Source organism: Alligator mississippiensis, chromosome 5 (assembly GCF_030867095.1).
Source record: "Alligator mississippiensis isolate rAllMis1 chromosome 5, rAllMis1, whole genome shotgun sequence".
In the NCBI taxonomy this organism is placed as follows: domain Eukaryota; kingdom Metazoa; phylum Chordata; order Crocodylia; family Alligatoridae; genus Alligator; species Alligator mississippiensis.
This window is the reverse complement of record NC_081828.1, coordinates 69,062,850-69,089,275: the sequence shown is the minus strand read 5'-3', so window position 1 is coordinate 69,089,275 and position 26,426 is coordinate 69,062,850. Positions and strand designations below refer to the sequence as shown.

The 26,426-nt window shown below is 45.8% G+C and overlaps 1 protein-coding gene across 1 annotated transcript in view; it reads right to left on the bottom strand.

The window, feature by feature from the left end:
* SLC25A24 (solute carrier family 25 member 24) overlaps positions 1-25,376 on the bottom strand; it is a 38,129-nt gene extending 12,753 nt beyond the window's left edge. The window contains exons 1-3 of the mRNA XM_006270418.4: positions 24,914-25,376; positions 4,666-4,792; positions 3,470-3,557 (exon numbers count right to left, since the gene is read on the bottom strand). Of these exons, the coding sequence (XP_006270480.1) occupies positions 3,470-3,557; positions 4,666-4,792; positions 24,914-25,105 (407 nt within the window). The 5' untranslated portion in view covers positions 25,106-25,376. The remainder of the gene's footprint in view (positions 1-3,469; positions 3,558-4,665; positions 4,793-24,913) is intronic.
* Positions 25,377-26,426: the final 1,050 nt, after the last annotated feature.

The following is a 26,426-nucleotide window of genomic DNA, read 5'->3' as shown; positions in this document are numbered from 1 at the left end:
ATAATTAACTTAGGCTTCCACATTATAACTCAGGCTGAATTAGCCACATCTCCTAGCACATCTAATATGTGCCCCTTTTTATAGTACTGCATAATCTCCAGCTTTGAGCATTATTATTGCATTCTTCAATTCTGGATGCAAAATAAGAAGGTTTACTCTCCTGGAATATGACATTTTCTGGCAGCCAAGTAAGTGGAAGGAATATAGGAAATTCAATAGCATATCCATGGGTCAAAAGCAGGAGACCAATAACCAGTTCTCCTGTGTTTTTTCCCATTTCCACCACTTTCCCAAGTGGCCTTTAGCAAGGCACTTAATCTGTGAGACAAACCTTCTCCCACCTGTAAATCAGGAATAATAAAACATACCTCATAATAGTGCTCTAGTATCTACTCCACATCTGGTGGGATCATCAGATTCAAAGTTATTATCCCCGACTGGAATTATCCTACCTTGCTATACACACAATATAGGGCAGAAACTTATTATTTTCCAGGAGTTGGGCTTTATTTACAAAGAAGTACTGACAAATCCAGCCACCCATTTCTTCAGAGGCTTGCCTGTGATTAGGCTTCCTCTTACAACTATTCAATTAATACTCTCTCTGCCCTAGCAGCCACAAGGCAGAATGAAACTATGCCTGGAGTTTTTGGTCTTGTGGGGTCATTTCTGTTATAATCTTCAAAAGTAAGACCTTGCATTGTGACCTAAAGTTCAGGATTGGGCCAGCTAAAAGAATTGACAAGTATACTTTCACAGCACAAGTTGTCTCCATTTTCATATTCTGAATATATGATCACTCCACCTGCCACTCCCCTGTGAGAACTGTCTTCAGTTTTGGTTTTTGGATTTATTACATCCATGTTTAAAAAGAAATATTTGTTATTCAAACCCAAGATCTCACCTGAAGCCTATTTTTATTTCCAGCATTGACATACCACAGAATCCCTAACACACAAACTTTATTTAATCACCAGGGATCCTGGTTTCTCTGTTAAAAAAAACCCCAAATCTACATTTTATTGCGATTAAAATGAAACACTGCTATAAATATACGTATCAGTTGAACACAGTGTTTTATTGATATATTTACAATTTTAATCCAATTTGGAAACCTACTAGTACCTCAACTGTTATAATAAAATTAATTCTAAATACCTATATAGTTTGGCATGTGATTTGGGTTTTTTATCATGGAAAATAAGAGCTCCCTCTGACTCCTTTGCTCACCAGGATGCAGGTCCAGCTGCAGCTGTCCCCCCATTGCTTTGTGGCACTGAGCAGCCCTGATATGCTGGTGCCCCTCACTCCCAAGCCATAGTCCCTCCAGCCCTGCCAATGCCCCTCATTCCCAGCCCACAGCCCCTTCCTACTTCTCACTTGCTCTCTATCGGCAGCAGCTCCCTGATGCACCAGCATGCGGGTCCAACTGCAACTGCCCCACTCCATTGCTTTGTGGCACTGAGCAGCCCTGACATGCCAGTGCCCTGCCCCTGTCCATACCATTGCCCCTCACTCCCAAACCACAGCCCACCCCCAAGCCCTGGCAGTGTCACCTGCACCCCCCTGCCCTGCCAGCTTTCCCTGCAGGTAGGAATGTAAATATAATTTAACATATTATTCATTTAACCCCTTCCAATTATATTTGTTAAATGGTTAACGGATAGGCCATACATAGTTTAGTGACCTCCAGGAGGAATGGCTCCAGCTCCCTAACTCTTCATTGTGCTCCTGGTGCTGCACGGGTCCCAAGTTGCTGGCAGAGAGCAAGCTGCAGGCAGGGGGTAGTGTGTGCAGCTGAGCCACTAGGCAGTGCTGCCCAGCTGCAGAGCTGTGGCTTCCCCTTGCCACCACAGGCAGGGGCAGGGGATGGGGCTGTGGACATCTCCTGTGCCCAGATCCCAATCCTGCTGCCATGGGGAGCAGGGGGAAGGTGCCAGGCCCCACGAAGGGGTCAGATGGAGCCTTCCTGCCACAGCACTGAGACTCCCAGCTGCACCATGGGTCTGCCCACCCCCTCACAGTGCCAGGACCTGGGCAGGACAACCGGCTCCCTGCACCTCTCACCATGCTTGTGTTGCTGAAGCCTATATCTGGCGTGCTCCTCCATGCTGCCGGGCTGAGCCCTCCCCATCTTGCCCCGGGGAAGGGTGTGGGGGGAGCAGTTTGGTTTTGGCGGGACAGCCTCCACAGGGCATGCTGCATCCTTCCCCCTCCCACTTGTGACGCTGGGGCCACGTGAGGCCTAGCCCAGCCTGAGGCAGGGCTGGGTGCATGGCTAGCTCAGGCCAAGGAGGCACTGTGGCAGCTGGAGCAGGCAATGCCAAGTCTTATGGGATTGCTGCTGGCCCTTCATGCAGTGAGCACAGACCCAGGGTATTTCTGAGGGGCAGCAACACAGCAGCTCCACCATGGAAGTAGCCCAGATGCTGCCCCCAGGATCCCTGCCATGCTACCACCCCTCAGGAATGCCCTAGGGTATAGGGAGCCTGTCACCCTGCCTGGCCCCGCTGCTGCAGAGGGGCCAGACAGACCGCCTGCATGGCTGGGAATCTCAGTGCTGTGGTAGGAAGGCCCTGCCTGACCACTATGGAGGGCTAGGCACCTCCTTCTCTTTGGCATCAAGATCCGAGCACAAGAGAGGTTCACAGCCCTGGCTCTGTCCGCAACCGCAACCTCAGCCCCTGCCCATCGGGGTGAAAGGAAGTGACAGCTCCACAGCTGGGCAGCAGCCCCTAGTGGATTAGCTGTGACTAACCGCTGCCCCCTGCCCACAGTTTGCTCCCTGCCAGCAGCTTCCTGCTTCAAAGGGGAAAATCCGAGTTTTTCTCCTTTAAAAGGGAAAACCTGTGTTTTTCTGCATTTTCCCCACATGAAACAGAAAACCTGGATCCCTGTTATTCACTGTGTCAGTCAGTTAGCAATGAGAAATATTATTTCATTTGATTACAAACTTTCAGACTTTAAGTCCTATGCACACGTGTAAACCCAGCTTCACACAAGTGTGTGAAAAATCTCTACTATTACATTTGGAAGGGGCTTCACAGATCTTTAGTTCGCTGCACAAAGCCAACAGAAAATATTCTTGTTGTTAAAGTGTAAGCCAATTACTATTCATTATGTAGAATACAAGAGTTTATAATATACATATCAGATTACAATAGGGCAGCTGTGATAGTTGTTAATGTGCAACTCTAAAAGCATTTTTTAACTTAATAAATGAATGAACAGAAAATGTGTTAGCATTAGCCTCAAAGATGGAATAAGGGCTACATATTAGAAGAATTCATACTATTCTGTATACATTTAAGAATGAAAGATGAGTATTGCATTTTCTTAAGCAATAGTTAACACTTATTAGAAATGCATCTTTTTAACTTCGAGCTGGAATTACAGAAACATGCTTACGTACAACCATTTAAAGAAATACAAGCTCAAGAACACTGAGCAGAAATAAACAAATACAAACCTTTGTAAGATTTTTTCTGCCTGACGTTCTGAAATATTTATACCCAATATCTTGAGTGCCTGGACAACCTCTGATGCTTCAATTTTTCCTTAAAATGGTATAAAAAAAGGAAATGTTAAAAGTTCCTTCAGATCTTGCTAAATGCAAAGTCAATGACTTTTGATCCACTTAAAAGATTTGGAAAAATCATTAAATTGCATTATACAGTACATTCAAAGCAGCACAGAGCATTTAAATTTATAAGCTTATAAACGTATAATTTCATTATCTCTGCTAAGTCACTATAATACATAAATAAGGACCTATTCAATTTGCGATTTTGTGGAAATGGGCATTTTGCAAACTCAGTCATTGCTCACCCCCCCACAGTGGGAGCCAACAGTCCTCGTGGCCACTGTGGCTTGGCCTTCCAACCCACTGGGGGTGGGGGAAGCCACTGGCACAAAGAGGAGCAGCCAAGATGGGGAGTGGCAGGTGGAGTGCCAACTGCTGATTGCCTGAGAGGGCTGCCCATCACACAGCCCCATCCATCTTTGCCAATCAGCAACAAGGGGCAGGGCAGCAAAATAGACAGCTGTCTTGGCCAATCAGCAGCAAGGGACAAGGCCACATGATGGACAGGCCTCTTGGCAACCAGCAGTGAGGGGTGGGAGCCACCAGAGCCCCTTGACCAATCGGCGGCATGGGGGGCTGCCACAATAAACCCATGAAAATGTTGGGCAGTCCCACAAAATTGGGCCGTGAAATTGGCCACCTGAGTCCTTGATTCATGTAGGTCCCTATACATAAGGACGTCACTAACATGCAATAGGAATGAGGGATACAAATATCTAGTTAGTCAATTTCTATCAAAGACTGAGAAAAATATTTTCTAGTTAGAGATTTCCTCACAGCTACTCCAGCTATGGAGCAAGGATCCTCAGGGTAGCTTACTCTAAGCCTGTAAATAAAGGAGAACATAATAATTTTATAGTCTTTAATATTTTTTAGTCTGTGACTCCAAGGTGGATAGTAAAATGATTAAGTTCTCCTTATCCCACTGACATCAAAAAGGAAGCAAGTACAGGTTTCATGTTCACATGTTGTATTCTGTACATTTAGTTCAGTATATGTACTGAACAAAAATGTATCTTTTCATTCAAAAAGCATTTTGAACACTAGGAAAAGGTGGGGGAAGAGGGAAAATCAAGACATACCATCATTGTTTTTGTCCAGACTCTTAAATGCTAGTTTCATTTTTTTCTCATGGTCTTTAAGATATTGCATAAATTCTTCAAAGTCTAGCTGTCCATCCTGATTAGTGTCTCCAGCTTGAAAAATTTTCTGTTGGAGAAAAATAATTCAATAAAAATTAGTATAATAAATATTAATGCATTTGAATACTCCTTTCCAAATTATGCCATACAACAGCATGGCACAGTGTAGGTCAAAATTAACAAATTTTGATCCCAGTTCAGGAAAATATTTTCTATTGACTTTATAGTTGTGCTCAAGTTCTAAGATTTAGGCACATGCTGAGTGCTTACTTAAACCGATATGGTCCCAATTCCAGAACTTTATTATTTAGCATAAGTAACCCCTTTAACCCAAAAAATATATATTAGGGTCCAAACCATTACTCTTCTGGGGGCTGCCATCCTGCACTCCAGGATACATTCATTTGAAAGCAAAACAAAGCAAACCAGGAAAAGGCCAAATTTAAACCTAAATTCTCTAAGCTTTTGTATTGCAAAGAAAACTTTCAGAATGTGAACCTAGTGTAGCCAATACAGCTATATCTATGCTATCCATCTAAATGAGTTATTAATTATGAAAGTTAATGATGACAATGTGAATGACAGCACAGTTGGTCTTTTCAGTGCTCAAACACTGCATAGAAGAAAAGTGCTTCATAATATGCAGCTCTGAAGTCATCTACACTGGTATCTCAAAAGGGCAGAGTTTCAGAAGGTAACACTTTTTTCTTAACAATTTCCACTCATAGCTACACTACACCACACCCCACCCAGAGTGAATAGGAAAATACTGTTTTCATCCCATTTCTTACCAGGAATGCTATGTTAATTGGAAACTGTAAAGAGGAACATTGGGATAAAATATCCTTTCACATAATTCTAGATAAAAAATTAACAATGAGGTAGAAATAGGGCGTGTAAACGATATACCTGTAAGGAGGTTGGGACCTCATAAGGTCCTTCCTTTCCAGCCCCTACCTTCCTATGAATTTCTGCTGTTAACCTAGTCACACTCTGGGAGTACACGCTTGAGAGAAGAACAGATATTCAAGTTGTGACCTAACTTTCTAAGCAGCGTTTATTCTACATTAATCACTGAAGCGTCAGAACACCTTGCCATGTTTGTGTCTGGAGAAGTGATAAATGGGGAGTTGCAGCATGCTAATCACTTGGAGCAGAGAAGTTACAGTGACACTCTACTCTCAGCCCTTTCGAGCAAATATCAACTTCTGTATTCTGCTCTCCTTTGACATGCAGAGCTCTTAATGAGATAGAACACTGAATGAGAAATGCACTGTGGTTAGAATACTGATCAGAGAACAGAATGCTTCCCTTAATCTGCAGTATTTCAAGCACCTCACTTGAAATCTCTCAAAAAAAGCAAGAATTGTTTGAACATATTGATATAATTTATAACTGAAAATGCTTAGTGCCTCTAATACAGCATCTCTGCTAAACAACTGATAGTCTACATTGCTAGTCCTAGTTGTGAACTTGCCAGACCCCTCGGCGATTACTCCTTTTCAAGTCAGAGTGAGCTACTACTCTGAATACATTTTTATTTCTCTTCACTCCCACAGCTAACCTGTTCCTTTCTTTCCCATTTCCAAGGATCCTGTTTCACCAGCCTTAAATGTCTGGCAAACATCACCAAATGGGGCCCCAAACAGTTTACCCAGAATCCCTCTGTCACCCCTTCTCTCTGACTGTTGCATATGATTTGAGTGGCCCCTACCTCCATGTGGTGGAGCCAGACTATTTTGCCCTGCATCTCATCTATATGTAAATTTTTGGAGGATCCCAGAACTTGTGACAAGATCACCCAGCTCCAGTCATGAGTGGGGACTAATTAACACATGGCTGTGGGGTGGGGAGGAGGAGGGGGGAATCTGGAGTACACACACACATACTGACCAATGCTGAGCTTTGGGGTCATCACCATGGCTTCAAATTCTGTTGACTCTGCTGGGGCCCAGGCCAATGCACTATAGGATAAATCATGAGCCCTTTGGCTTTGGACTAATATCATACATAGTGGGTGTGTCCACATATGCGCTTGACTGCACAGTTCTTACTGCACCATCCCAGTGCTGCATGGGTCATTTTTGACACTACTGCACAGTAGCTCATTGCTACTGCACAGTAGCAGCAGTGTCACAGTTCGTGTCTGCCAACACAATGTCACCGTAGCAACATAGCATCTTGTATAGATGCGCCCAGTTTGTACTATATATAGGTCAGTACAAAAGCTCTGCTTAAGAGTGTGTTTATGGAGTACCTGTGCTAAAACTTGCAACAATTTCAAAAAAAGGTAACATGCATCAATTCTGGATAAACTAAGTCTATGGGTACTCAGTAATTTACCAATACATAAATGACTACAGACATGTTTATTTCAAAGCCAGAGTTTTCAGATTTCCATGTGCTCAACTAGGTCTGACACGAACAAGAGAGGGAAAGAGCTATAGGGGAAGAAGTTGGGGGCGGGGGGGGGGAGCAGGGGGCAAAGGGACTACCTGACCCCTCCAAATTCATTTTCCCTGCTGTAGCAGTGGGAAGGGGACAAATTCAAAGCAAACCTCCAATAATTAAATTCTATACCTGCAAAATTATAACAAATTTGTCAATTATCCATATATCGCAACTTATTATTGGGGGGGTTCTCTTATAATTGAATAAATACAGTAAGTTGCTACTATACAGTGTCTCAGATGGCCGGAGCCGACTCAAGATGATTCAAAAATCACTCGGTCGTTTGGGCGGGCTGGTGAATGGAGAGGCAGACACAGCTTATTGGTTGCAAAAACTTTACTTACGCCACTTGTAGCCATGACGCAGGTGGTCCGGTCACTTGAACAACTATGTGAGTTGCTCCAGCTGGCAAGGCTCAGGCCAGCTAATCCGTCCACAAATTAAGCCGGCGGGGAAAGGGTACGTTGAGGATTGCGCTAGGCGACGGGGAGAAGAATCGATAGGTGATCAGTCTATCGATCAGCTCAGCCGCAAGTCAGATCTCTTTAGAGGCACTCTGCAGCGTGCTCAAAGTTCTCCGACTTGGGCGGAAGTCGCACGAAATTTTAAACGGCTAGCAAGCCGATTACTAGCCGCCACATAGGAATAATTTAGAACTGGCCAATAGCGGGACACAAATTTGCATTCAAATGGCGGGAACTCTCTTGCACTGGGGTTTTCTGTTGCAGCAGAAAACTTTTGCTGTGCAAGAGGCTCTCATGTGGCGGGAAAATTCCATCGTGCCGAGGCACCAAAATCACTGGGTTGTGACATACAGGTTTCCCTCACTTTATGCAGGTTCTGTACTCTTATGCAATGAATTCACGTTTATACCAAAAATTCATTATATACAAGGTAAATACACCCCTATGCAATTGGTGTGGTGGGAGTCCTCAGTCAGCTGCTTTGTGCGGTGCACTGTGGGAGTGATGCATACCAAAATATAGTCTCCTCTGTGGGGATCTGTGTGCCTCGCTCATTGTCTGCGACATGTGTTTCTGTAGTTCCCATCCCCATTATGATAGTGCCCTGTGCTTGTGTGTACTGTCTGGCGAGTACCAAAATTGTCTTGTAAAAGTGGTAAAAATAGGTCTGGGGGTCAGTACAGTCGAGGTCTTGGAACGTATCCCTATCGGTTACATTGTAAAGTGGGTTCCCTTTATGCGAATTTGAGTTATGTGCCATTTTCCAGGAACGCATGTACAGCATAAAGCAAGGGAAACCTGTGCTGCTACTCCTGTCTGCATTCCACAGAAAGACTTACAGGAGTATAAGCAAGACTTTGTTCTGGCTCATAGCCCCAGTGAGCTAACTGCCAATAGGAGAATTTCTACTGCTCAAAAGGATATCAGCCAAAGATTCCTTGTAGAGTATGGAGAGATTGCAATTAGTGGAGAAATAGGAGGAAGGAAGGAGGGGAGGCAGAGGGGGACAAAAAAACCCCAAAAGAAAACACCCAATTGTTTTATTTGAAAACTGAAGTAATGAGAAAGTGACGCACACAATTTTACAAAGTCCTGGTCAGCCTTGACCACTTCAAGAACGATATGGAGAAGCTTGAGAGAGTCCAGAGAAGAGCCACTCATATGATTCATAGATGCTAGGGTCGGAAGGGACCTCAATAGATCATCAAGTCCAACCCCCTGCATAGACAGGAAAGAGTGCTGGGTTCAGATGACCCCAGCTAGATGCTTATCTAACCTCCTCTTGAAGACCCCCAGGGTAGGGGAGAGCACCACCTCCCTTGGGAGCCTGTTCCAGACCTTGGCCACTCTAACCGTGAAGAAGTTCTTCCTAATATCTAGTCTAAATCTGCTCTCTGCTAGCTTGTGGCCATTATTTCTTGTAACCCCCGGGGGCGCCTTGGTGAATAAAACCTCACCAATTCCCTTCTGTGCCCCCGTGATGAACTTATAGGCAGCCACAAGGTCGCCTCTCAACCTTCTCTTGCAGAGGCTGAAGAGGTCCAGGTGCCCCAGTCTCTCCTCATAGGGCTTGGCCTGCAAGCCCTTAACCATACGAGTGGCCCTTCTCTGGACCCTCTCCAGGTTATCCACATCCCTCTTGAAGTGTGGCACCCAAAACTGCACGCAGTATTCCCACTGCGGTCTGACCAGTGCCCGATAGAGGGGAAGTATCACCTCCTTGGATCTGTTCGTCATGCATCTGCTGATGCACAATAAAGTACCATTAGCTTTTCTGATGGCTTCATCACACTGCTGACTCATGTTCATCTTGGAGTCCACTAGGACTCCAAGATCCCTTTCCGCTTCCATTCCACCAAGCAGGTCATTTCCTAGGCAGTAGGTGTGCTGGACATTTTTCCTCCCTAGGTGCAGCACTTTGCATTTCTCCTTGTTGAATTGCATTCTGTTGTTTTCTGCCCATATGTCCAACCTATCTAGGTCTGCTTGTAGTTGTTCCCTGCCCTCCGGCGTGTCCACTTCTCCCCACAGTTTTGTGTCATCTGCAAACTTGGACAGAGTACACTTCACTCCCTTGTCAAAGTCGCTGATGAAGATATTGAAGAGTATCGGTCCAAGGACCGAGCCCTGCAGGACCCCACTGCCCACACCCTTCCAGGTTGATACCGACCCATCCATTATGACTCTCTGGGCGCGACCCTCTAGCCAATTCGCCACCCACCGGACCGTGTAGTCATCCAAGTCACAGCCTCTTAACTTGTTCACCAGTATGGTATGGGATACTGTATCGAAGGCCTTCCTGAAGTCTAAGTATACGACATCAACCCCTACTCCTGCGTCCAGGTGTTTTGTAACCTGGTCATAAAAAGAGGCTAGATTAGTCAGGCATGATCTACCTGCTACGAACCCGTGCTGGTTTCCCCTCAGCATAATTTTTCCTGCCGGGCTCTCACAAATGTGAGCCTTGATAATTTTTTCAAAGACTTTGTCTAGGATGGAGGTGAGACTGACTGGCCTATAGTTGCCTGGGCCCTCCTTCCTCCTCTTCTTGAAAATGGGAACCACATTGGCCCTTTTCCAGTCCTCTGGGACCTGGCCTGTGCGCCACGAGCGTTCAAATATTCCCGCCAGTGGCTGTGCAATGACGTCAGCCAGTGCCTTCAGTACCCTCGGATGAAGCTCATCCAGGCCTGCCGACTTAAAGGCATCTAGTTCCTCCAAGTGACCCTTGCACCATCTCAAGGTCTACGCTTGGTAGTCTGGTGTCCTGCTGCTGTCTCTCTACAATCCCAGTGAGAGCCTTGTCCTGCCCCTCACATAGGAACACAGAGGTAAAGAACTCGTTGAGGAGTTCAGCCTTGTCCCCCCTCTCCGTCACCAATTGCTTCTGCCCATTTCATAGGGGTCCTATTCCACCCTGGGCCTTCCTTTTACTCCCTATATATCTAAAAAACAATTTTTTGTTATCCTTTACTTGGGATGCCATCCTCAGCTCCATGGTAGCTTTGGCCCGTCTAACTGCCTCCCTACAAGTGCGAGCAGAGGAGGTATATGATTAGAGGCCTGAAGAGCAAGCCATATGTGGAACGGCTAACAGATATGGTACTGTTTCAGCCTAGAAAAGAGAAGACTTCAGGGGGTGGGGGATTTGGTGGCAGCTTACAAATATATCAAGGGTGAGCATCAGGGGCCAGGCAAACAACTATTCACCAAAGAACCCCAGGGGAAAACCAGGAGCAATGGTCATAAACTCCTAGAAGAAGGTTTCATACTGGATATAAGGAAAACTTCACAGTTCGTGTGACCAGGCTCTGGAATAGACTCCCAGCAGGGGTGGTGCAGACACCTACCCCGGAGATCTGCCACACAGGCCTCTTGCACTGTCAGATTAGGAAGGGCTTCAAGCATGAGTGCATGCTCCTTCCTGCATTAGGGTTATCACCAGATAAACCGAAAGCAGGCAGGAGACCCCAGACTGCTACAAACCTTCCCAGTCCAACCCCCCATGCTCTTCCCAAAAAAGAAGCAAGCAGGGCAGGTGGAACTGTCACACACCTCTTACCAGAAGAAGCATGGCAGAGCTGGACCCACAAGGGCTGTGGCAAGCGCAGTTGCTCCTGATTATATTAGGGTTATCTGGCTGTGTACAAGGCGCACGGAGCAGTTTCACCTGGCTGCCACAGTGGCAGCAGGACCCCAGTTGAAAACCATTGTTCTGCTGTCTCAACTGGTAAGCAGTTCTCAACTGGGGTGATGCTAAATTTTAAAAAGTTATAGAAGGTGCCCTGAATCTAAAAAGGCTGAGAACAGCTTGTCTAAGACATGCCCTCCCAAGATCACCTCAAGAAATCCCTTGACTCCAGCATTTTTCCAGTGTCCTATTTAAACATTTTTCATTTCTACCCAGGAAAACTTTTACAATCCTTGCAATCTCCTACGCCTGATGAAAGGTGCCTGTGCCTGAAAGTTTGCAAATAAAAAAAATGTTTTTGCAAACATCTAGTTGGTCTAATAAAAGATATCACCTCTGCCACAAGTTGTGATTCCCTTTGCCTCTAAACCAATACAGCTACAACCTGGATACATGACTATTTAAGCATATGTGCCACAGAGCTTTCTGTTTATCTTCCTGTTCCCTGCTCTCCACCATTCCCCACAAGAGGGAATTAAATGAATTACAGTACATGGCCCCTTGGCTGTTGCTCAGAGCCAGACAATGAAAGGGCAAAGACCTGGCTTGCAGCCACAGCATAGGGGGAGGCATGGTATTAGGCTGATGGCCTGACCTGCCTGGAGAGCAAGCACTGCATTTCCTGCCCAGACTTGCTAAGGAATTGCCACACCCTCCTTGAGCTCCTACAGCAATAGAAAAAAAATATTTCTCCAAGGTGTGTCATTTAATGTCTTGGTATCTGAAAACTTTAAACCCAAGCAATAAAGATAACACATTACACACACACACCTACACACAGAGCACTGGTAATGATAACTAGTTGAGAGCGCCAAACTCCACAATGCCAAAAAACAGTAGTATTATCTTTTAATGCTAAAACCCTCCACATCTGATTGGAATACCCTGGTTTGACATGTATTGGACTATCTAAGTACAGTAATGGCTTTTTAACAGAGCTATTGTTCTGCTCCTTTTCTTTTAATAAAAAAGCCAACTATTTTCTGAATCTAGCAGAATGAGGCAAACATGCCTGAGAGGTTGTAGGGGGAATGTAGCACTTAAGATCCTTTATTTTTTTTAAGGATAAACAGAGAAGTGGTAGGAATGACACTGCAATATTTAGCTTCTCTCCAATATTCTCAGTTACACCCATCACTAAGGTTTTTGCTGTTCATAAATAAACCAAGATGCTCATTGCCAAAGAGAAAAAGTTGCAAACAGACTCTCTTAAACCCTAAATATTATGTACCTTTACTTTATGGAGCAGTTATAACTTCTATACATTCACATCTTCAATATGATGGGGAATAGGGAATAGATGAGGACAAAAGATATTTTACAATTAAATGTATATTTTCTTTTGAATTTCTGAAAATGTTATAACTATATCAGCAATTTCAATGTTGATATTATTAAGTTTTTCCAGCTTTATCAGACTCAGGTGTTTTCTTTTTTACTGCTCCCAAAACTGAGAAGGAAGGTTATAAAACCAAACTAATCAGCTTAATCACAAAGTCATTACAATGTTATTTTAACTGACTAGTGGAATTTTATAAAATGGTTAAAAAGTCAGAATTCACTTAGAGGTTTCTGGGTGTTCCTAACTTCCTGCCTTTTCATGGAGAGAAGATAATAAGTAGAAGGGAATAGCATTTAAAGACTTAATTAGTACAATTAGTGACTCAATTATTCTGTAAACTATGGCTATAGCTAATAAAGTGCAGAGTTTCACTTATAGATGGGGGAGAGGGGCAAGCACTTCAAAGAGGACAGCATAATATCTAGTTGCAACCAGAAATGTTCATGTGACCTGTTAATGCCAGACAGATCTTATGTATTGACCTGCCATTCCATTCCCTGAATTGCTGGATTGTACCTAGAGAAAAAAAATGCTTATTGAATTCCCTGTCCAGAGGTGTAACTAGCAAGTTTTACATCCTGGGCAAAACCCTGGCAGTGGTGCAGGGGACATAGCCCTGGGTTAAGCCCTGCTTGGGTGCGAAGGGGCCAAGCACCAGAGTACGATGGTGGTGAGTGGTTACTGCTGCTGTTACAGTTATGACACAGGGCTGCTGACACCTCCTCTAAGTGGGCACCCAGGGCTGGTGCCCTGCTCACCCACTCCTATCACATACTACTACCCCTATCACAGCACCCTAACTCTGTAGATTTTTCTAACAGTTATTAGACTGCAAGCTTCCTAGGCTGCCAAATTCAGCCCTAGCAGCAGTAAAAGCAACTCTAGTGTCTTCCCTGGATGTCCACTTTCTTATACCAAATCTAACTTTGATATCTTGTCTTTCTATTTATATCTGTAAAGAACTACACACACTTACAGCATCTTGTGATTAAATTGCCCGACCCCCAATTTTGAAATAGTTAAACCCAGAATACTCTGCTTCACAAACCCCAGTTAGAAAGAGAGTTTCATATGGGTTACTGTAATCTGCTTCTCATCAGGGATAATTAGCTGTGGCACAGCACTACAGTACACTAACATGGTGAGCTTTTCCAGTACCTGAGTCAATCTATGCGTCACTACAAGGCATCGCACCAGTCATATATCCAGACCCCACAAAAAGGATTTCCTAAATGTCTCTTGTATTTTTTATTATTTTCTTTCCTATCATGTAAGTTGTACAAAGAGCCTCTTCTACCATCAAAGGCAATATCCGTATCCACAACAGAGGATGCTTACAGAGCTATTGTATAAAGGAATTGCACTAATAACAAATGCATTCCAGGCCACCATGGACAGCACTTCATACAGTATGTCACCTTAAACCTCACCCTCTTTACAGTACCAAGGGTCTTTGTTTCACCCACCTATATTCCTAGTAATGGAGTCTTTACAAAAGCAGCACAGAATGGGAGATACAAACTGTCTTATAAATAAACCACTTAACTACAGCTGCACATGTATTTTGGCTCCGCATATATTTGGCAAATTGACCTTTCTATTGAATAGGAAGCCTACCACAGAAACATCTCCTTCTTAAAACACTTGTCTTAATAAAGTCAACAGATTTTCACTGGATTGGATTTTTTCATGCCATTACAAAACCATGATTCAGCAATGCACTTAAATATGTGGTTAAGGATTTCCTGAAATGATGTCCATTTTAGCTAATTTGTGTTGCTGCAAATTAGACAAGAAGAAAGAATTATAATCCCTGATAACATTCTTACAAAAAATCCTGGCCTTTTGACTGGACACTACTTGGGGGGGGAGGGGGGGGGGGGCACCACAGTAGTCACTATCATCATCACCACCACCACCACTACTATTAACTTATTATTAAGAGTGTTATTTCTTAGATGTTTAAAGTGTCTTAAGTGAATCTGATAAAGTAATCTTTTTCATGGAGACTCAGGCTCAACCATGGACAGAAAGAACTAGGAATTTTGAAAAGGGGGGTGAAGAAGGTACATTATCACATATAACACAACACATTTTTCTCCAGCTCAAAAGAAACTATAAGCTTTCCTAATATGCAAGTCACCTAGCACTATATCAGTCAGTTTAAGATTGAAGCAAAAACAAGTATCCTTATTGGAACACACATTAATTTGCTACATCATATACAATGCATTAAAAACACAACAAACTAAGCAAAAATAATCAAAACACACTGTTTCATTAGAATTAAGTGTACATCTCAGATTCATAAAACAAAGATCTAGGATGAGCATTTTGACAGTTCAACCAATACTCCACTGAAAGTTATTTCGACACCTAAATTAACCCATGTTAATTTTGTTTTTAGTTTGTATAGCAGATATTGGAAGGTGGTGTGGAAGGTTTTCTTCCAGTTCAGAAACTAAAAAAAAAAAAGGATGAAAAAGGATGAAAATGCTTTTCTTGGCTAGGAATATCCTTAGCAAGTTTCATTAGTATACACAATACTGTATAACTGTGTCTTGCTAATATTCTGTATATTAACAGCACAACATGCTCTCAGAAAGATGGCTGCAGAATTTTATATAAATTTGCTTCAAAGCATTCTGAACTCACTGTTTGTGCACATAAGATGCTATAACAAAATTCAAGGCTTTACAATATTTTGGGATCTAGAAATAAAATATTTTGAACCGAAGCTTGAGATGTAGGCTTCTAGTTTATTGCCAACATGCAAAGCAAAATCAATTTACATTAATTAAGTCAATTACTGCCAAAAGGGTAACGCAGCATTGGCTGACAGCTAAGTGTCATTGCACCTGACTTCTATTTATGCTAATTCCCTTCAGACCAGTTTTGCAGCAAAGAAAGCCCATAGTATAAAAGGGAATCAGAGCCATTATATTTTGATATTACATAAGTCATTTTAACAAAGACAATCAACTGAAATGCTTAAGTTCTAGTGACAGCGTCATGACATCTCACCACTAACTTGAGGCTATTGCAATATACTATAACTTGAATGTACAGCTGTCCTTGAAATTTCTTGTCCATTTTCTACAGCTTTATCATCAGGATCAATAAGTGACAGAATATTTTAAAAGTACTACAGAAGTGAATGGAAACCAGGGATGGCCAACCCACAGCACAGGTGCCAAAAGGGGAATGTGTGTGTGTGTCATGTGACAGACTGGGGAGGGGACAGGCAATACAGTGGCAGACAAACAGAGCAGGGAGAAGACAGCAAAGCAGCAGATCAGGTAGGGAGCAGAAAGCTGAGCAGAAGACTGGGAAAGGGAAAGGGATCAAAGTGGTAACTGGAAGGGTTAATTTGTGGCATGCTGCCAAAAAGTTTGGCCCTTCACTGCTCTAGACTAAGAGACTTTCAGTGTATTCTGAGGTCAGAAAAGGACAAGAGCAACAGTCACAGTGATGATCAGCAAAGAATCTGGACCCAGTATCTATTTTCTTCTTGCTTCCTATAATTCTACAATGCAAACTAACTGTAAAGTGTTATAATAATAACAACTAGCCAATTGCCCATCAAAAATGATGGGGGGGGAGCGCACAGGGGAGGGGGCTGGGATGGAGTGCCGCCACATAACGCCCCATGCTGCCGCTATTCTGCCTCTTGCAAGGACCAGGGTGGGGGAGCCAAGGCTTCCCCAGCCCCCGTCTGATCCTCGGCGCCGCTTGCAGGAACCAGGGTGGGAGAGCCAAGGCCAACACTGCTGGGCTCAACTTCCCCACCCTCTGTCCAGTCCTCAAAACAGCTTCAGAATCATGGCGGTGCTGCCCCACACTTGGAGCACTCTGATTGGCTGGTTCTGTCAGCCAATCAGAGCACGAATAAAGCATTACAAACAGACAGACAGACTTAGACTTTTATAATATTAGAAGAATGCTCTTATAGAGCCATTTGATACTATAGCCAGACTACATTTTGTTACTTACTTTTGTTCAGCTTGTTCAGTCTTTGCGGCTTTGGGGCAAATTTGTAATGTTAGCTGTGCCTCTGCTTCAATTCTGACTAGTAGCATGTACTTCAAATTATAACCAGGACCATTCCAAAAGCCCATAAGAAATGCTCTCTCAGGTTTTAAGGAGTCAACTTTTGTCTGTTCTAAACCAACAGGATGTAGGACAAGTAGACTAAAAGTTTAGTAGTTTGATTTATGGGAAATTCTTTCTTTAATGAGGAAAATGTGTCCATTTTTAATTGTTGTGTGTATACATTTTGATATAACTACTGAGTTATTTCACTTGCCAAAATGTTTATTCAGATTAAGCATTAATAAAGCTGGACAAGTCTATGGGAAACACAAGAGCACATCATTAGTCTGTTACCCTGAAATAGACCAGAACTTTTATATAAGGCTTAAGAAAACAAGTTACATAGGCCACAGTACACAGAATGAATGGGCAACTGATAAAAGAGCAACACACTTTGTCAATATACACCACCAAGTATGAGATGTCATCCTTTCTTAAGAATAAAGTAGAATTTAGGCACCTGTTAGGCCAGACTTCTCTTGGTCTGCTATCTGGTACCATATAAACCAGTATAGCCTGTCCCATTGGTTGAGTTGTCAACGACTAAACCTGCACCACTGCCTGGGATTGCCTGGGTGAGGAGGGGGTGTGGACACCTAGCAGGACTAAAAACAAGACCTGTCAAAGGGTAGATGAGCTTCCTGGGAGCCAATAGCCATGCATACCTGGCCACCAGGCTACTCTGCCCAAAAAATCACCAGTAATGCAAAGCCACCTAACTAACCTCATTGGCGTGGAGGAAGGTTGTTGCAGCTTCTAAGGTGCCCCAACAATGGCAACAGCCTCAGGACTGACCTGACCTGAGAATTTAGCCAAATAAGTCTTCAGAACACCTGCCTAGCTACTTAGGCACCTTTGTTTTCACCGTTAATATTCTCTATGCATCAAAAATTTTGCCTGAAGTATGCACTACGTCATCAGTGTTCAACCTTTTTTAATAAGTGTACCCCTGGCAGGCAGACACGGAGTGGGTGGGGGGGGAGAGGGGACAGGGGTGGCGCGCAGTTAGACAGAGAGGCGGCAGCATGGGGTGGTGGATGGCAGCAGCAGCCGCCGCTGCATACAAACTCCCCCCACCCGCCCCACGTCCAACCGGCCGGGGGTGCCTGTGAGGCTCATAGAGGGGCGCCGCTGCCCTCACCTCACCCCAACCCGGCTCCTGGGAGGCAGTGGCATGGGGTGGTGGGTGGCAACACTCCATCCCCACCCACCCACATATACCCCCTAGAGCAGGGTTTGTCTTGGGAAGGCCCCGGGGGGGTACATGGCAGCGATGCAGATAAGTAGGGGCACTATCAGTTTTGCCGGTGGCACTTCTGGTTTCGCCCCCTTGCCACTCATTAATCAGCCACCAGGGGACCCACCCCCACCCCCACTGACCAAGGCCGGGGGGCTCCCTGCTTCTTGACCAGCTGCCAGGGGTACACCAATCATAAAAGATTGAAAACCCCTGCCCTACGGCCTTCCCAAGTACCCCAGGTGACAACCCCTGCACTATGCTGTCAGGGCTGAACAGCTCAGTGCCTAAGTTATGCCTAAACCCTTTTGATATCCTCAAATTTAACCCTTCCCCAGACAGGCCCCACCTAGTGGGATATTCTCAACACACATACAGTAGTGAGCTGCACACATAATACAGACTCATATCCACTTTTATTCAAAAACCTAGCCAGAAAAGGAGGTACTGTCTCACTTATATAGTAATTCAGTTGTTAGATTAGTCAACCAGAATGTTGGATGCCTGCACTCAATGCCTTGCTTAGTTCAAAGGAATTCAGGCCCATATCTCACTTCTTAAAACAGTGTCCTAATCACCTTGCAGCCCTTGGAGCAGCGAGAGAAACCAGAACTCCAGACTGTTAATCTCAATCTGAGATATACCTTTCTCTGCAGACCAGATTTAGGTGCTTTAGGCCTGAGAGAGAAGGCACTTGTCATTCCCAGTTGTCTTTGTTCATACTATGCATCAGGAATGTGAATCACCCATGGATTTTACTCAGTAACCAAGTATCTAGAAGTTAGACATGGCCACACTACTTGCTGCAGAGCCCTACAGAGCCAGCAAGCCTCCCTCCCCTGCCCCCTTCCTGCTGGGCACCATATTGGCCACTAGACCTGAGGGTCTTCAGGCTAGCCAGGTCCTTATCCCTGCAGAGCTTATAGGCATCTCTGGGCAGATGTTACCAAAGGGCGATGCTTAAAGGCACCTTCTGTGTTGTACTTCACGAAGGACAGAGGGTCTTCCTGTTATTTCTATTTATGTTTCTTTATGATGTAATGTTGAGTTTGTTGGGAGAGGGGGAGTTGTGTGTTTTGGGGGACAGCCACAGACCTCTGTAAGAGAAAGGGTGTCCAGATGTGGGAGGGACATTGGGGGATGGGAGGAGGATCTCCCCTGGGTATGAATAGGAGTTGAAAGAGTTTGATAACTTTGTTAAGTATCTTTACTCAGCAGCATTCCTGTCATCCACATACTGAAGAACTCTGCAAGTATGTGCTTGTGTAGCCATACATACAGAGCACGATCATTTCAATTCTAATTTTGCTACAAAAATGCTATTTCAAGAAGCAGTTTTCCCATAAAATATCATTTTAAAGACCTCTTTTGAAAGCGTTTTTTAAAAAACAGCACAAACTTATGTGAGACCTACAATTTGCTCATAGTTGTGGCAGAAACAGCATCAAGAATAGGGTTTGAAATGAAATAAGGTCACAGGAAGGGACATTTTTGCTTTACTTAAGACTCAGGAAATGGTACACAAAACACGGCACGTCTACATGAGACACTACATCGCCACAGCAACAAGCTATGGTGATGTAGCTCATCGCTACGGAGATACAGTGTCAGCAGGCATGAACTGTGACACCAATACTACTTTGCAGTAGGGTCAGAAACGACCTGTGTGCCATCAGGACTGCACAATAATGGCAGTTACTGAGTAATCTTTATGAACAGGCTTTATGAACCCTGTTTTATGTACCATTTCCTGAGTCTAAGTAGAGCAAAATTGTCCCTTCCTACCACCTTACTTCATTTCAAGCCCTATTCTTAATGTTGTTTCTACTACACTACAAGCAAATTGTAGGTCTCATTTAGGTTTGTGCTGTGTTTTTTTTTTAAATTTCAAACTAGATCTTTTAAATAATTTCGCAAGTACTAAATGACTGCACAGTAACATGTAGACACACCCACAGAGTAGCTATACATAAGCAAGCAGCTGGAAGAGAGTTAAGTACTTAGCCTTTCTAACGCTCTGTTGTGATAGACAGAAGTCATTTTGTCATTTACACTATGAATAGACTATAAATAAAAATGAGCCAACATGCAGAAATTTCAGTACATCCAAAGATTTCTCACCCACCCACATACATAGCTTGGTTTTATTTTAGTATCTAAAGAGACATGATCAATTTCTCCTCTTAGCAACATCCAAGTGCAGAGTAATTGTTGACTTCAGTGATTTTTAACTCTCAATTCATATTGATGGAAACGAGCAGGATTTGGCAGATGCTCCTGGTCTCTGCACTGGTTTATCTGCTTTAAGCAAATTATCAAACAGAACTACCTTTCGTGCTTTGTCTGCCAGGGCTTTCAATGCCTTAGGTCAGGGGCTGGCAACCTACAGCCTGCAAGCTGGATTTGACCCAAAGAGCCATTTGATCTGACCTGCAGACATGAGGTTTGCACAGCATTTGGTGGCAGGGGCCTTTGGTGGTGATTCCTGCCATGGTGAGAAAACAGCAGTGGCAGGCACTTTTCCAATGCTGCCGTAGGAAAAAGCCATGCATGCTTTCCTTGTGCCACTGCTGGGAAAGTCAGTGACAGTGGCTGGATCTTTATGCCTGCTTGCCCATGTCTGATCTGACTGGGTCATTTCAGCCCACAGCCTAAATAGGTTGCTGACTGATGCCCTAAGTGGGAAAACTGTCTCCACAAATCATCACAAAAGCTGGAGACTCCCACCCTCTCCATTAACTAAAAGGCAAAGTTTATTACAGTTATCAAACCAGTATAGCAGGTTTAACAATGAGCATGCGTGGTGGGACCAAAGTTCCTCACTCGTGAGAATTGTCAGTTTGAAATTGCATGTAGTTGACCAAATAAACTGTACTATCCCCCCAATACAACTTAAAAATCCAGAACACATTTATGCTTTGCAATGGTGATTTTAGGAGAGCGCCCTCACTTCTAAGATTTCTCCTGATCATTATACTTGCACACAAGCATCTTTCAATATTTCATTACTGCAGCTTACTAGATTTTCTTCCCTTCAATTAGCAATGAAAGATGAAAACTGAAAAAAGAGGTCTGATGTAGAACAGGAGTAAGACTGTTGGAGAAAGAATATGCACAAAAAGCCAGATGTCCAGGATGCATAAATTAACATAGTATCATTAAAACTATGTCACTCTATATCAGGCCCAAGGTCCCCAAACGTCCAGGCAAAACTTGAGTCTGCATCCCTATTACACTCCATTCATATTATTCTGTAGTTGTACAATGGCTAATTTATGTACAACCATGAAATACCCTACAATAGTTCTACTGAAACACTGATTCTGAGCAGTGAATATATCCAGATGTGCTATTAATGCTATAAAGGCTTACTGCACAGTAAAATATTGTGCAATAAGCTTTCTACACATGCTCCCTGTTGGGATGAAATCTGCTCCCAATGGGAGCACCCCAATACAGGTTGGGTTACCCTGCTCTGGTTGTCTGCAGCAGCCAGGAGGAGCTCAGGGCTGACAGGGAGCAGTGGGTAGGTCCCCACACACACACAGGGCCAGGAGAGATTAGCAGCTGCAAAAGCAGCTGTTTCCTTGCCCCATGTGCACTGCCGAGCCACAGGAGCATGGTGGCGGCAGATTCATCACACCACAGGACTTACTGGCAGCACGGCAGCATCCCAAGCCACAGCCAACAGGGGTTGGAACGCCTGAAAAAAAAAAAAAAAAGCCAGCACCGGCATGGGCGTGCTTTGTAAGCTTGTGGCAACGCCGATTTGCCAGCAGGGGTGGCGGGGCACAGCTAAAAGCCCCACGCTCCAGTCCAACAAGGGGACTGGAAGGAAGTCCCCAGCAGCCACGGGAAGGCTAGAGCTGAGACAAGAGATCCCAGCAGGGATGACTGGTGGCAGCCTCAAAACAAGGAGATGCCCCCTCCAAACTGACTCAGAGGAGTCAGTTCACCTTCCTGGAGAGGTGACGTGGAGGTCCAGCCACAGAGAGTGGAGCAAAGACAGTGGCAGACCCACAGGACAAGACAAGAGTGACGACTGGTAAAAAAAAAACTGCATCCATGCAACATCAGAGTAACAACGGGTTGGCACTAGGCAGGGTGTAAGGGAGGTGGAGCCCCAATGTCCTCGTGCTAACAAGCAGACCTAGCAAGATACCGCTGAGCCGGGATTAACAGCATTCCCAAGACTAAAATTCCAAAGACGTGGCAGCAGAGAAGCATCAGTGGTCTTGGTAACTGGTGCCAGGGCCAAACTGTCTGACTGCAAGACCACGGTTAGCTCTGGGAAGCTAGAAAAACCTAAGCGGGGAGCTCAGAACAGGCATGGCAAGTTACAAGCACACATCTAGAAGGTAATGCTTTACTGCAGAGCCAGTTAGTCAACTCCACAACAAAGCTCATGTTTAGATGCACCCCCTGTCTCCTATTCCCCTTGCAGGATGCACATACAGATACATTTGCATAAGTGGAAATCTAATCATAAACTTATGGCATTGCTAATATTTTTTAAAACTGTTCCATATCAGGCAAATGAGAGAAACGTCTGATGCTGCACTATGGGCTGTTAAGGAAAAATCCAAAATACACATTGCATCTTCCTTGTGAGTGTAGCTAGAGCCTTCCATCTTGCCAAACTAACTTCAGATTTGATTGTGCTGACTTTCCAAATTTACTTCAAGATAAAAGGCAAATGTAAACTTTTACGATTAACCTAACACCAACACCACCAGCTTCAGTAACAACGAGATCTAATCAAATGCCAAACATTGGGCCAAATCTACCACCTAATTCCAAGTCATCTTGCCATAAGGAGTTATGCATGATAGGCTTTTTCACATTCAGGCACTGATGAAAAATAGGTAAGGAATAGTTTTGGCTGCTGTAACTCAGCAGCTGAAACTCAATGCAGCTATGTTCCCTTTCATCTACTGAGAGTTAGGGCTATTACTGTAACATAGTGTAACTTACATTCCTCAATGAAATTATATCACTAACACTAAAAAGCCTGCAAGAACAATGGTTAATAAGACCACCATATCACACCGCAAATATGAGTTCTGTGTTTAATTATGCAATGCGTCCACAAACAAGTTCTTTAGTCATTAAAGTGAAAAAAAAAGAACTCCGATTCCACCAGTGCATGTCTGTCACTTCCTGGGCCAAGGACAAAGACAATCATTTTGATTTGCATTTATTTGCTAGACAGCACAGGTGTTACAACCCACTGACATGCAGACTACAGAGCAAAGTGCACAGCATTCTCTTATCTCCTGCGCAAGAGGAAGTTTCACCAACATGATTTAGATCCAGGCTCTTCCACTGGCAGTCTATGGGCCACAAGAAGCCCATGCCCACATTAATTACAAGGGGTTAATTTGTGGGCTCTGGGCTCCTACCCAGCCACTGCTTTCCCCATCACACCAGCAACAGCCAGGGTCTCCAGATTCACTCTTCCTCCTCCAGCTTCTGCTACTGGGTAGGGTAGCACGGTGTGGGGCTGAGGGAGCCCCTGGCCCAGGATGCCCACACAGCATGGCTGGGGAGCTAAGGGTGGGGGCCTGGACACCCACGTGGTATTGTGCAGTAGGGGGCGCCCTTACAGTGTGCAGCCAGAGTGACCCATGGCTTGCACTGATGCAGCTCACCCTGGCATGCAGCTCAGCCTGCATGGCATGCAGCCCCCAGCCACATAAAGTTAGACAACACTGAATCGGATTGTGCTAATTTGAAGTAAGAGCCAAATCTAGAAGTTCAGTCTCTGTGATGACAGCTCTGGACTGTCCTATCATATACCATGCAGCAACAGCTGGTGAAATACAAGGGATGACATACCAGGAGGTAAACCACACCACAACCGCACAGAATACCAACTGCTGGCCTATTAATCATGGTTTTATTCAGGATACTTTATTTAACTGTTTTATGGAGATTACTTATGAATGACAGCAGCTGCAGCACTGGAGCACTGCTGCAGTTCTGACAGTCCAGAAAACATACCAGAAGCAAAGGCTTTTTGTGACATCTTTTGTTGGACAAACCGTAGAGTTGGGAGAGACACTGGACAAGCTTTGGGGGCACAAAGGGCCCTTCTTCAGGCCTGGGGTGTAGTTATAGCAGTCAACTTAAAGACCTGGTAACACAGGCTGCAGTCCTGAACTGGATCTAGGTGAGCTTCCCTGTCACCAGCAACAGATCTTGCTGAAACATGGAGCCATTTATAACTGGGGCCGTCCCTGGGGGCACGAATCAGGGCTGCCCTGGGCCCTGTGCTTTGGGGGCCCCCGCAGAGCCAGGTGGAGTGGCCCAGTGACTCTATGCTGCCGTCACATCCGGCCGCTCAGCACCCCGCAGCTCAATCCACTGCCAAATCTGGCACGTCCAACTGCTTACCACCCCCCACCACTGAATCTGCCAAATCCACTACTGATTCTGGCATGTCCAGCCACTCATCACCCCCCCACCCACCACCAAATCCACTGCCAAGTTCCTTGCATCCGGGGACAGGACCCCACACAGGCTGATTTGCCCCGGGCCCCACACTCTGCTCGGGTGGTCCCTGTTTATAATGATATTATTATAATAATATAAAAATTATATAATAATAACGATGATAATAATAATAATATTTCTACAACAACTCAATCCTGGCACTTCCCAGCAAGAACTGCCACGGGGGTCTGAGTGATGGCCCTGCCACCCTGTCAGGCCGGGCTTTCCCGCCGCGGAGCAGAGCCAGCGCAGAGGGGAGGAGGAGCCGGCCCTTCCTGTCACACGCGAGACGGGGGGGCCCCGCTCGCGCCCTACTCCTGCCCGGGGAGGCCTGGGCCGAGGGAGGAAGCGGGCGCCGCCCGCAGAGCCCGGGGCAAGGGCGCCAGCGGCGGGCCGGGGCCGGGACCAGCACCCACCTCCTCGGCAGCCTTGCCCAGGGGGATGCCCATGGCGCTGAGGCCGGTCTGCAGCTCTGCGATGTCCACCCTGCCGTCCGCATTGGCGTCCAGCTTCTTGAACAGTTTCTCGTAGCGGCTCTCGCCGCCGCCGCCGCCGCCTTCCTGGCAGGCGGCTGCGGGGAGCACCGCGCCGCGGAGGAGCCGCAGCATGGCGAGGCCGCGGGCGCAGGATGCGAGCGAGGGAAACGGAGAGAGCGCGGCTACAGCGCGCGGCCGCGGCCGCGGCCTGGGAGTGTCCTGCCCCGCCTAGCCTCGCCTCGCCTCGACCCGCCTTGTCTCCCAGCCGCGGGGGGGCGCCCGAGTGCTGTGCAGCCGCGAGGCGCGGCCGGGTCAGGCGGGGTCTTTCCGCCGCTCGAGGAGGACACGGGTGGAGCTCGCCCGAGAGAGTTAGGATCTGCTGCTGCTCTTTCCCTTCCGCCGCCCCGCGGCTGGCGAAGGCGGGCTTGAATCCCGGCTGAGAAACCTGATTGCAAGAGGTGGTTCTTCCTTTTGTAATAAAAAACCTCCCTAATGCACCGCAGGGCTCCGCATTTGCAGCTCCAGATCTGATGGGTGGAGTGGATGGCAGCGTTACATAACCCCTGCTTCAGCCGGAGGGCAGGGAGTTAGTTAGGATCGAGGACTTATAGGAAATGAAGGCTGGAAGGGGCCTCAGGAGGTCATCTAGAGACCAGCCCCGTCCAGCAACACAGAATCAGAAAGGGGTCTTGGCATCATAGTTGACTCAAAGATGAACATGAGTTAACAATGTGACGAAGCATGGGTGACTGGTGCCCATGAGCAACATGTAAGGAGTGCACAGAGGTGCATGTGCACCCCCTGAGAGTGCCGGTGCACCCCCTGACAGGCCACACTCCCCTCTTAGGCAACTGGCAGGGGGGCACACCAGTGCCCCACTTTGTGAGCGCCAGTTGGGGAGTGGATGCGCCAGGTGAAGCACCGCTGGCACTTCCAGGAGCACTGCAGCCGTTTTCCAGTTGGCACGATCAGCTGCAGGGGGACCCAGAGATTGGGGTACTGGATTGTCAATTGGGGGGAGGGGTCCCCCACGGCCAATTACCAACTGGGGGGACTCCCCCCCCCACTGATTCAGATGGCGGGGGGGAGTCCCCTCAGCAAGGGATCACTGGGCGCAGAACCACCAGCAGAGAAACTGGAAGTGCACTTCTGCCAGCACTTACAGTTTCGTGGCTGGCGCTTCCAAGGGGTAGGTGCATGGCCAATCTCAGGGGGTGCATGTGCATCGCCAATGTGACAAAGTGATCATTAGAGCTAACCGCACTGTATCATGCACTAACAGGTGCATCACGAACAGGTCTAAGGAGGTGATACTTCCCCTCTATGCAGCACTGGTGAGGCCATAGCTGGAGTACTGCGTCCAGTTTTGGGCAACGCACTTCAAGAGGGATGTGAAAAACCTTGAGAGGGTCCAGAGGAGGGCCATTCGCATGGTTAGGGGCCTGCAGGATAG